We start from the raw sequence: 12505 nt of genomic DNA, 5'->3' as shown, positions 1-12505 counted from the left end.
GGTCTGATCACAGTTGGATAGTGGGCAGAGGCGCCATTTGAGAACGTTCCCATGGCTGGGTGGCTGCTGTGGAGTACAGTGCTTACTGCACTGGCCTGGAGCAGTCAGATRTTTCTGTTCTGTTGAACGCTGAGCAGCATTTGTTTGCTCATCGAGAGCAGCAGCTGCTTGCCTTTTCCTAGCATTACCCCAACTGACAATTTCCCGTTTGATTTCTAGGTTGTTTTCCTCCACTTCCCTGAGACCCCTCTTTCTCCTCAGCATGTCCTTTCTTGGCATCCTCTTGCTGGAGAGATGGAAGCCCAGATTCCTATTTGACTTCTCAGGTATGTGATGAGTAACACTGCAGCTGGTGATGCAGTTCTGATGTTACCAGCTCCTGCACTATTGCCACAGTCGGTCTCTTCCTGGCTCTGTTATAGCTTGTATAAGCCCCGTTCCTTCTCTAACTGCAGGCTTTGTTACTGTTGCTGCTCCTTGTATACTGGTGTCTGCCAGAGCGTTAGGATGTATCCCTTGGCAAGCCTGTGCAAGTAGAAAGCGACAGTCTTTGAGGACTGACAGAACTGCTCCCGTACTGAGAGGTGCTGGGAGTAGTCTTGAGAGTGACTGATGAGGCCCAGCTAGCTCAGATAAGCTTGTCAGAGAAGCTGGTGACAGACGTTGAAGTGTTTCCGCTGGGCGCTGGACTTTCTCAAATCTTAGATTTTCCTAGCCGACTTAGAAAGGAACATATTAAGAACGTCTGTGATCTTTTATTCCTCTTTCTATGCAGAGTTTAACTTCTGCTGGCTGTGTAAATTAGCAGATGCACATGCCCTTTCTCTCCTGCAAGTGTCATAGTGAAAAGGTCATTCCAGATCCGAGTATATGTGTCCAGCTGAGCAAGGGAGAGGAAACAGTGGGTTGAATTGCRTTGGTTTTAGTTAATACGGTGTGGGCTTACAGCCTGAGAGAGGCAAAGCAGATGACAGCCATGTTGCCTTGCAACACATAGCAGAGTGGATGATGAGGTCTAACAGTGAGGACAGTTAGTGTATTGTACCTGTGCTGAACAGCATTTGGTCTCCTGCTGATCGTTGAGTCCAGTCACTTGGCTTATCTTTCCTGTTTATTAAAGAGTCTTTGCCAACCTCAAACACAACAGCAACAAGAGTAATATTCTTATTATGATGATAGGCATGGATTGGCTGCTGTCTGCTTTGAGTGCCTCCTTCACTGAAATTTCTTACACAACTGGACCTAGACCTGCCTACTTCATCCACTGCTGCTGCTGTTCAAAGGCAGCCTGGGGCCCGCTATCCCTGCCCCCTTACTCTAGGGAGGGTTTCTGAATGAAAGCCCTTCTATGTGTGTGTTTGTAAGGTACCCTTTATGTGACCTAAATGGGTACTGCCTTAAAGGGTGCTTTCACAGAAGTCCTGATAAGATTAGATACGTTTCACTGTAGTCTCAAACTGTTTGCTTTGTGCGGTTCAGGTAACTAGGCAGCCAGACTGGACTCACCAATTTAATTTCCTGCTTATTCGCATTATTTTTTTAAGGGAATAGTTAAAACCCAACCCAAAACATCTCATTTGAAACATGTCCAGAAATGCAAAGGCTTGGTGTCCCATACAGAATGGTGTTATTGAGGCACTTGGGGGTAGAACCTCTCCAGAAAGAGCCAGGCTTGTAAAAGTTGCATTATCTCAGAGGAAATAGGAAATCTATACTGAAATCAATTTATATGATRCAGAGCAGTGAAGAATAATAATAATAATAATAAAAAAAGGGAAGTTAGGCTAATCATGTGTCGTCAGTTCTGCAAGAAGTTAGTGTGCATCCTATTAAGCTGCTCCTCAGTGGTGTTCCACATGTTTTGCTCCTTTCTGAACCCTTTCTGCCTCTCTGCTGCTGACACCAAAGAACAGGGACACCTTTCTGGTGTACTTGATTAGGTTACAATCCTGATTTCAGCTTATTTCACTGGACCACATTTCCTCACCCCCTGCAATGAAGGAGTTGTGTACTGCTTACCTGCGGGGCCTTCTGGTTGGATTAGCGCTGCTAAATACTTTGGGGGTTTTGTTTGGCGCTGGCTTCCCGCTGAAGCAGAGGTGTAGCTTTGTGGCTTTCCTTCTCGGTGCTTCCTATAAACCTTTCCAGGAGTTTTTTGGAAATAGGTCAGTACCACACCTTTAAGAATTGGCATGCATATACACAAACCTCAGCTTTTGGCAGTTCTGTATGTCTTGGGTGCTGCTTATAACGTCATTTCTGAAGGAATGCTGGCATTAAACCTCAGCATTTATTCTGCAGTTACTCACATGGTGTTAGCTGGGACACGCTAACAGCACTGAGATGCACAACCTTTTTAGGTCCTGTCAGAAGAGACTGGGTGATTTTAGCTCCCTTACAGGATATTTTCTTCATATGTAACCACCTCTATGTGGAGTAGTTAGTAAATATTGTTTAACGACCGAGGAAACATCTCCACTTTCTCCTGAAATGGCTATCAAGTAGGGGTGTTTTGTAGCATTGTTGTTTGGCAGCTGTGTTTTTGTTGGAGTTTAGTGGAGGAGAGCTCTAGCAATGGCTGCGTTGTGAGCGAATGCTCATGCTCCTTAAAAAGGGCCGCTGCTTTCTAGCTAAAATTTATATGCTGATGAAGAATGCCCCTTGGGGAAGTGTTGAAAACCTGTAAGAGCTGAGGAATCCATCAGTGATAATTTGTCAGTACCAACATGTAACTTAAACTCTTGTGCTGCTGACTGGTCTCCCAGAAGTAACTGGTGTGTGTCAGATGATTCGTAACTTTTCACACTGGATTGTGGATTAATGACAGCAAGATTTCAGCTGATTTTTGATGTTATGAGGCCAGCTGGGTGTCCTGCTTTCTGGCTTAATTGTACTGGTGCTCAAAACTATTGCGGCATAAGTTGGAGTTAAGTCTTGCTTAAGTAAATTTGACCCATCTGAAATGCCCTCTAGGTTTATTGTGGTTGTACTGTTCCTCCAACCAGTGTAAGACTGCAGTGCATTGGGATGAATAGCAGGCAAACTACACTACTGTAGGCACCAAAACACAATTGATTTTAAGAAAGCTTGTGTTTTGCCAGATAAGTAAAATCACATGAGCACTCTGCAGCCTACTGAAGTGTTGCACAGCTCCCCTGGATGAAAAATCTCTCTGACACCCTCAGAAGAAGCAGTTGAGAGCAATTGTTTCACTCCCTCTGTTGGCCTGCTTTTGATGGCTTAGACACTGCAGTCAGCCTGGGAAACGTGGAATTCCTGTGCCGTGCAACTTGCTGCATTGCTGGTGCATCTGCAGAGTACATCTGGTGGACTACAAGTGAGCATCTCAGCACCTTGTTTGGTTGTACTGGTACAACCAGTATAGCCTGCAATCATAGACACGCCAGTGCCAAATATAAATTTTTAGTCACCTAGTGTAGTTAAAAGATGAGACTTCAAGATACTGATGGACTTCTGCATGCTACAATTAAGCAGGTTTAGATTCCTGAGCACAGTAACAAAATACAACAACGGCTGTTACAAGAGAGGAGCAACTGTTCAGCACAGGTGAAGCTGCATCCATATTTCTTTCTCAATCTGAGGCAATAAACTTGAGTTTCTTTCGTGGCCAATGCCTGCTGGCTGCCCAGACAGCCATGCCAAACAGTCTTCGGTAGAGGAGAAGATGAGCAAACCAGTCTGAAAGCAGTTGACTCCTCTTGTCAGGCCAGATTACTGGAAATCTGGGTCATGCTCTCAAAGAATTGCCTCCTCCCTTCTGTGGATAGCCTACCGCTCCACTGCACTGTGCAGGCTGCCTGGTGCAGTGCCTGCAGCGGTAGGAGGAGTCTGACATACTTGGCCAAACATCCTGTATCTTGGGAGGATAGGGACAAGGCCACTACAAGCAGTTACTCACTTCTGTGGGAATGAAGTGAGGGTTAAACTGAAGTCTGAAATCTCACTTGCTGTTGGCAGTGAAGCATATTCTTTTCCATGTGTTTTGCTGGGAAGTCAGTTCCACTCTTGGGCCTCACATCTGGCTTCAAACCCTCCCCTTCCCCCCCCACACACATTGCATTTGTAAGCGCATTTCTAGACCAGCTGACCTAGTCTTTGAGCATAAACTCTTTTCCTTTGTTTTAATCCTATTTATGTGATGACATGCTGTGTGTCAGATAGGGTCCCACTGATTTTTAGAACCTCTGGGCAACTTGAACCAAGTGTGATGTTGGCCAGACAACCGCAAAGCTGTTTCAGCCTCAAAGATATTTCTGCCCCTACAAGTTTCAGAACAGTAAGCAGACAGTAGACAAGGGTAGACCTTGAGGGGCCTTGCCAATATGATCAAGGACCTTGTTAAAAACGGGAGAGTTATAAATGTTCTGCTGCTGGAGAAGCTTAGGTTGAAGCTTGTGCATCCTTAGACTCTAGTCAGCTAGGCAGAAGACCCAAATCCAGGAGAAAGCAGGCTGAATTGTTCTTCCCTTCAGCACTACACAGAGTCCCCCTTCGATTGTCTCTGGGTTGGGTGCAAAGAGGGATGGGAGACACACTGCCTTGTTCTCAGCTGGATTGCTAAACCTTAGCAGTGTAGTTAAATTTGTGTCTTGCTGGCACAAGGTGCTGTCAGGAGACATAAAAGAGCCATAAAATTAGATAATTATACATGAGACTGCTATTTGTAGTTAATTCCATGGAAAAGGGCAGAGACAGGAGAAGATCTGTGGCATTTGTACACTAGTGCCCTGCCAGGGACTGTGGTCTGGTCAGCGGGAAATGCAGCAGAGACTGCCAGTGCCTTGTTTAGCTCCGTAGCAGGAGCTGAAGTTTTGCCCAGCTCGGGGATCGTGCTGGCAGCCCGTTGTGAATGACAAAGGCTAGGCAGCTGCCCTTGTCTTCAGTACGGTGCCACATCCTGTGGGGGCTGTGCTGCCCAAACGTGCGGGGGTCCAGGGTGAGCTGTGTGATCCCTGCACTGGAAGGCCCAGGCGCTAGTGGTGGGGTGCACCTCAGATAGGAGCACTGTGCCACTCATCTGTCAGCGCTGGCTGCAGGATGTGCTGGGACACCCTGAGACAAGCGCTTTGGCGGCTCTGGTTTTCCAGGTATGCTTCACTGAATCCCGGACTGTGCAAACTCCAGGCCAGTCTTTAGTCTGATTCCAGCTTGCGTGTGAGCATGATAGAAAGTTCCCAGGGTGCATCCTTAGCTAAGGATGATGCATCTCCAGCTCTGCTCTATTCAAGTAGTAAAAATGTCATGTTTTATTTTTCACTTGGCTGACTAATATCCTCTGTTCTCCTTACAGCACAGCCATCGGAGGAGCCAGGAGGGGACAGGTAAGCTCACTGTGTGCTCCTTCGTGAGAGGAGAGAGTAGGCACACCTCAGTGTGACACTCTCATCTGCCCTCCTTGCTATTGTCCATAGACTGCATGGCTCCTGCTGTGAAATGGTGTCAGTAGGAGTTTCCACTGCACCAGGAGCTGTTTATCAGCTCAGGAGCCACAGCTTGAGACTCTGGGGAAAGCTAATGTTCTTCAAGTAGCAATAAAGCTCAAGTTCTTCTGACATCAGGAACTCTAGAATTTCTTCCTTAAATAAAACATAGACAAAGAGGATCTGTCCTGGGCTATTTGAAGAATCCTTCAGAGAGAAAGAAATTCCCGAGACTGATTTTTGCAGGCCATGTGTGTTGTCTGTAATGGCATAATTTGCATCCTGTGCTTGGCCGTGGTTATGGTTTTGAGCTCCACATTCTTGTTGTCTTGGACTTGATGCTAAAGAATGCTGCGTAACTAGTTCTACCTCTGACGCTTCTGTCTGTGTCGCTTTTAATAAATCGCTTTGCATCTTGGGCCTGTAGCATGGGGATGCTGTAGCACAGTGTCTGCTGCTTGGCTCAGGAGTCTCTTGGCTGTTCCTGCTGAAGGGAAAATGTATCAACAAATCAAGTATCTTCTGTAGTTCAGTTAAAGATACAGTCGGTATTATCAAGCCCTTGGTAGGGAGCTCGACTTCGTTGTGCAGCTGTACCCCCAAACAAAACAAACTATGTTCAGAGATTGTCTTCTTGCTCTTGTCTGTCTCTAGTGAGGGGGTGACTTCAGGGGCACAGCCTCACCTGCTCAGTGTCCCTGAGCTGTGCCACTGTCTGGCAGAGAGCTGGGTCACCTTCAGGCTGTACCTGCAGGAACTGCTACAGTACAAGAGGCAAAATCCTGCTAAGGTAAGCTAGAGACACCTACTCTTCTGTGCAGGGGCTTTTCTCTCCGTTGCTAATGGCCTGGGAGATGGAGGAATGTCAGATCAATATTTTTACAATTGCTATCTTTGTTTAATATTTGCTATTCCTTACTTTCAGACTATGCCATAGGAAGCTTAAGTAATGAGTGATTGGCTTCCAGTATTTGTAAGCTAGAGCTGAACTTAACCCCTTCTGTGAATGGCTAGCTATGCTTTGTTTTATTTCCTAGTGTGCAAAGGAAGCTCTTTGATTGAGAATGAGGAGAAAAAGGGAAACCTACAGTCTCTGCCCTTTCATAGGCTCCACTTGACCCTGTAAGATGGTCCTAGTTACTTTACAGGCTGCTGCTAGCCAGATCCAAATACAGCGGTGTTTCTGAGTGCATGGAAACTTGTCATAAAGCATGTTCTGATGGCTGTGACGTGTGTTGTTTGAAAGTGTTTGTAGATAGGAGTTGCCTTAGCATCATGAAAAAATATGACAAACCAGCCACTAAGATTATATCAGGCTTAGTGGAGTCCAATGTACAAAAAAAGCATGTTCCTGTCACTTCTGATTGTTCCTCTTCTGTTACAACACTGTCTGAGCAGCAGGGAGTAGGGGAGTGGGACCAAGATGCCTATAAAGTGTGAATTCGTTGGAAGCAATGCCCTTAAGATGCTCTAGCCTCTTCATTAGGAACAAAGCTTTCCACTGCTGGATATAGTTAGTATCTTAACCCATGTCCTAGGTTGCAAGGCATCTGGTTTTGCTTCTCCTCATCCCCAGGAGAACGCAGGACAAGCCATCAGCTTCCACTTTCTCTAGAGGAGCAAGACCCTGCTCCGGTGGAGTTGTGGGTTCTGCAAATGCTTCTGCCGGCTGGTTTATTGCATGGCAGTGGCACATCATCTGGTAGCTTTGTAACAGCTTCCTGTCTCTGTCAGGATAGTACAGGCTTCTTTAAAATTCTGAGCTCTGCAGAGGAAATGTACTCTAAAATGACAATTTGCAATATCCCATCCTAACCTCAGGGAACAGCATTCATTTCATAAAGAAGGTTTCAGAACTTTCCCAAAGCTTYGTTTAATTTTACTGGGGTCTCAGGCTACCTTGGTCTTCCTGTGCTTGAATCTCTTTGTATGCTTACAGCTTAACCCAACCAACCTGTCCAAGTTATGACCGTCAGCATCTGAACACACTCAGTGCAAAATTGGGCAAGAAAATAAACTCTTGGACTGCTTTCAGGGAGTTTGATGTACTGAGTTTGTTAGGAACATCTCTCATTTGCTCTAACTGGGTTTCCTACATCGGATGCATAGATGTATCTCTGCCTCTTCTCACTTCTATTTGTTCTTCTCTCTCTCTTTCTTCAGTTCTGCATGAGTGTCTGTTCAGGCTGCCTGATTCTGGCTATAGTTGGACACTATGTTCCAGGCATAATGATCTCCTACATCATTTGTGAGTATAAGCAGCTTTCTTATCTGATTTAAGCTAAAATGTGACCTACTTGTGCTGTTGATAAGCTGGTAGATACATACTTGTGATTTTCTTGAGGGGATCCACGCTGGATGATAAATCAATACAGGCAATGCGCCTTGGGGTAGTTTCTTGCTTTCAGTGTGTGCATGCAGTGCAGCTGTAAAGTCAGGAGAGGGAGCTGTGGTTAGAATATAACTTTACTCCTCCACCTACTTCTGGGGCCCTGCTGGCCAGAGAAGCAGAAAACTGTAGCCTTTCAGTTCCTTGAGTGGGCAAATCTGTATCTGCCAGGCTTGCATCAGAGAGTTATTAAAGAAACTGCACATTTAGCTTTAAGTGAGATCTTTTTTCACTGCATCATGAGTCCCTGCTAACTGTGAAAACTGTTCAGGTGGTCTGCTGCTAGCATGTCAACACATGAGCTGCATGCTGATACCCTTATAAAAGTCTCAGTGATTTTATTTTAATAAGCCCACCTCCAGGACTCTGTTGCATACTCAGACTGGGGCCTGTTAGCTGAAGTGGAGGGCTTATGCTTTATCCTAATGTAGATCAGTATCCTAATGTGAATGAAGACAGAGATGTTTTAGGAAAAGCTGGCTAATTATCAACTTCAGAATGAGTGAGAGAGCCAAGGAAAGATGAGAAAGCAATTGTCATCCAACTGTGTTTCCCTTGATGCAGAGCTTCTTGCTGGCACCCTTTGAAAGGGCTGTGTTGCACTTGGGCTGGCTCTCACACTCCCTGTGTCCTGTGTTTGCAGTGCTCAGCATTCTGCTCTGGCCACTGGTGGTTTACCATGAGCTGATCCAGAGGATGTACACACGATTGGAGCCTGTCCTGATGAAACTGGACTACAGCATGAAGGCAGAGACGCTACATCACAAGCATGAGAAGAAAAGTAAGGACCTGCCTTCTCTCTGACTGTCTGCAGTGCTGTGCCCTAGCACTAACAAAGGAGTAGGGGGGCGTTTCTGACAACAGCGTATGTGTGAACAACCGCAGTGGAGCAAGAGCAGAGGAGAAGAGATTGAAACTTGAGAGTTATGGGGAGGGCAATTGGGCAGGTAACTATCTTGAGAATAATAGATTAAAGCAATAGATCAGATTTGTCTCTGGGAATCTTGGGATTTGGGGAAACCTATGCAGCTTCCTACAGGGTAGGAGAGGTGGTGGCTAAATGATACATAAAAGAAAAATATTCCTGACTCAGGCTCATGTTACTCATGTCAAAGCCTTTTCTTTCTTTTTCACAGAGCGACAAGGGAAGAGTGAGCCTGCAGCAGGTGATGAGCCAACAGCAGAGACAGAGAGTGAGAGTGAGGCAGAGCTGTCTGGCTTCTCCCCAGTGGTAAGAGCACAGAAGGGCTATGCAGGAACCAGTCCCTCCTCCATGGTCTGTAGCAACTTGAGAACTGAGGGGTCGTCTGAGTACAGCCACACTGGTACCAAACAAAAGCAGCGAGTTACTTCTTTGCAAAATCCCGGGGAGGGGAAGGATATAGTTTGGTAAAAGCCATTATCTCCAATCTGAGTACTGTGAATCCAGTGTTGCAGGGCTGGTGATGCAGTAGCAGGGCAGAATGAGCCATGCTCTGGCCTCCTCTGCTGACCTGCAGAACTGCTTTGACGCTAACACTCCATGCTCAGAAAATGCAAGCCTCTTCTGAAGAAACCAGCTGTCTTGGTGTAATGTGCAGAGGCTCCACTTCAGCTCACCACTGGAAAGTGTGGAGGAGCAATACTAGCACCTGCCTTTGCTGAAGCTTTGTGCTTGAAACTTTAGCTTCCAAAGGAATGCAGATACTTGGACCTGCTGCTGCCTGTAGAAGTCTTCATAGGGCCCASTGACAGGAGAAAGGGGTGCTGTGCTCCTTGGTGGTCCCAGGAGAGAAGGAAGGCACAAAGCCCTTTGCAGAAAGACCTTGAGGAGCTAAACCTGTCTTGTGCTAGCTACCTCTTTCAGATTCAGCATCAAGAGCCAGCAAAGTTTCAGGCAGTGCATTATTGCAGGAGAGCACTGAGCCAAGACCGTCTTTCCCTGGCAGTGCAATGATCACTTTGTGTAACCCTTGCTGTTCTCATAGTGTCCCTGTGCAGAGTCTTTCCAGCAAAGAACAACTGCCTGGGAACTCTTGTTTGTGTGGAGGAGCCCATAGGCAGCAATGGTAGTTTGTCCTTCTGCCTTCATCCCGCGCAGGTGGATGTGAAGAAGACAGCCTTGGCACTGTCAATCACGGATTCTGAGCTCTCTGATGAGGAAGCATCCATCCTGGAGAGTGGGGGCTTTTCTGTCTCAAGGGCTACCACCCCACAGCTGACGGATGTTTCTGAAGGTATGTGATGGGATACTTAATACCTTCCTTGCCCTGGCTGTTTTTTCCCAAAAGAACTTTGTGGTCCCAGTAAGGCCATCTCTTCTTCCTCCTATCCAACCTAACAGGACAATAGGGAAAGAAGACAGCTATTTGCAAGAGAAAGTGTGAAAAAGAGAAACTAGTAATAGCAACAAAACATGTCCTGACTTTATGGGTGATCCTGAGTTGGTCCTGACTGGATATCTTCCTCCAGCTACAGTTCCACAAGACAATTTCTCCTGTCACTCCGAAAAGGGAACAGAGCTGTCCTCAAAGTCCATGCTAATTGGCAGAGAACAGGAGGATGGAGCAGACCAGCAGAAATAATTATATGGTGTCCGTAGTTCCACAGCCAGGCACTGATGCTGGGTCACACAGGTCAGAGCCCGCACCCTGTAAGCCTTACAAGCTCAGAGAAAGACTGGTTAGTGGTGAGGAATGGTAATCACTCAGATGTGGTCGCTTGAGCGTCTGGGGAATGATAGGCAGGTGAAGTGCTGTGAGCATGATTTCCCTAACCCCATGCCATGGGTTTTAGAGGAGGGCTGCAGATGCAGAGCATGAGCTTGGGAAGAAGCAGTCTTCCCTGAGCACGGAGAATGTAGAGCAGGATGAAAAAAGAAGTGTAGGTGAATTGTCCCACTGTGAGAAGGGAATAATTCCAGACACCTTTCTGCTGTGCTCCCTGACCTGGGCTCACCTCGGAGTGAGCCTTGGTGTGTCAGCTGGGAGTAAGTGGATGGGAGGTGTCAGGAGCCTGGGCCGAGGTAAGGGGACTCGAGCCTTAATGCCATTGCTAATGCTGGTGCCTTTCAGACCTGGATCAGCAGAGCCTGCACAGTGAGCCAGAGGAGTCCTTTTCCAAGGACCTGGCAGAGTTCCCCTCCGTGGAAGAATATCATTCCAGAGACCTGGGACCACAGAGCGATGAAGATGCATTTGGTGTGCCTCTGGGTCCTGAGCTTGCCCATGCTGCCCGTGAGCTGGACTCAGCAGAGAAGGAGGCTGCGGACTCTGACCTCTCCATCCTTCACCTAGCGTCTCCTCTCCATTTTGTAAATACGCACTTCAATGGGAGCGGGCAAGTGGCAGGAGGTGACACAGAGCCAAAGACTGCCTCCGCTCCGGGTCTGGGCATCTGCATTGACACGCTGAGCGAGGAGATCGTCACCACTGCCATTACCACAGCAGTGCAGAACACCCTCTCTGCCCTGCTGCGGTCCTCGGAGGCCAGCGAGGGGCCCTCCCTCTCCGAATTCCTCCCCACGGAGCCTGAAGAGAAACTGAGCTTCCAAGCGCAGCTGTCAGAGACCGAAGCAGTGGAGACAGAGACAGCAGCTTCACCAGAGGATGAGGAGGAAGGAGATGACTTTGAGCTACTGGATCAGAGGGAGCTGGAGCAAATGGATGTAGAGCTGGGGCTTGGAGAGGAGCAGGTAGCGGAGGAGTCTCCTGCTTCTCTGGCTTCGGCTTCTCCCTCTCCCGCACAGGCTGAGCTGCCGAAGCAAGGAGATGAGGAGGAGGCAGTGATGAGGGCAGCATCTATGTCTTAGGTTGTCTTTGTGCGTCCCTTTTTTTCTCTATAGTCACTGGAAAGAAGGAAGAACTYGCATAGCAAACATGCAGTGGGTTTTTAGATATTTGTGTTGACTGGGATGGAAAAGTGTCAGTGTTAATGTGCTGTGTCAGGAATAGCTAATCCTTTCCATCCTTCTAGAGCCCAGCCTTCACTGGCTGAGTGGGAGAAGCCCCTGCCCTGCAACCGGGGAGGAGCTGGCTCATAGAAGCCTTATGCCACAACTGAAACACCAACCCCAGCAAATGCTTCCTAGTAATGGTGCGGTATTTTTGTCCGTCTTCTGTTTGTCTTTCGTTTTGCACGCAGAGTACTGAGCTAGCTGTAGCTGCTGCTAATACCCAGATTCCCAGTAGGACATATGCAATCTTATTTTATTGGGTTTTTAAATGGCTGAAAGTGTAAATAATTTTAACTTTCACTGATTTAGTTGGGGGGGAGGGATGAGGTGCACACTCAAATTTGGCTCTCAAGGGCTAGGGGGAGGGGAAGGATGGTAGTGGGGTGGAGGGTAGCAGTACAGAGAGGGAAGCAGATGGGTTCTGCGAAGCAGAGAGCCCCTTTCTGCAAACCATTAGCATTTTTCACATCGCTGCTGGAACAGGCTGTCAGGCGATACCAGGTTTCTTCTGTGTCTGATTTGAGTTATGCTACTGTGTGGCTGTGGAGTTTTTGCAATCAATGAAGTTCACTCCTGGCCCCCGTTCGGTACTCCCGTTTCTTCCCGCCTTGGCACGTTTCTCTGCCCAGACCGCTGCCCTCAGCTAGCCTGGTCCAGCGCCCGCTGCCTCCTCATCCTCACCGCTGCCTCCCTCGGCCCGGCGCGGTAGCGCGGTACCTGAAGCCTCCGGCGCGGCTTGAA

At 47.6% G+C, this 12505-nt stretch overlaps 1 protein-coding gene across 1 annotated transcript in view; it reads left to right on the top strand.

Moving 5' to 3' along the window:
* RETREG2 (reticulophagy regulator family member 2) overlaps positions 1-12347 on the top strand; it is a 15074-nt gene extending 2727 nt beyond the window's left edge. The window contains exons 2-9 of the mRNA XM_085310923.1: positions 220-326; positions 5312-5342; positions 6096-6231; positions 7605-7689; positions 8474-8611; positions 8967-9061; positions 9911-10046; positions 10884-12347. Of these exons, the coding sequence (XP_085167049.1) occupies positions 263-326; positions 5312-5342; positions 6096-6231; positions 7605-7689; positions 8474-8611; positions 8967-9061; positions 9911-10046; positions 10884-11620 (1422 nt within the window). The 5' untranslated portion in view covers positions 220-262 and the 3' untranslated portion in view covers positions 11621-12347. The remainder of the gene's footprint in view (positions 1-219; positions 327-5311; positions 5343-6095; positions 6232-7604; positions 7690-8473; positions 8612-8966; positions 9062-9910; positions 10047-10883) is intronic.
* Positions 12348-12505: the final 158 nt, after the last annotated feature.

This window comes from Rhea americana, unplaced genomic scaffold (assembly GCF_003343005.1).
Source record: "Rhea americana isolate MKP2758 unplaced genomic scaffold, rheAme1 scaffold_33, whole genome shotgun sequence".
Lineage (NCBI taxonomy): Eukaryota > Metazoa > Chordata > Aves > Rheiformes > Rheidae > Rhea > Rhea americana.
Note: the sequence above shows the minus strand (reverse complement) of the source record. Positions and strands in the feature narration are given on the sequence as shown.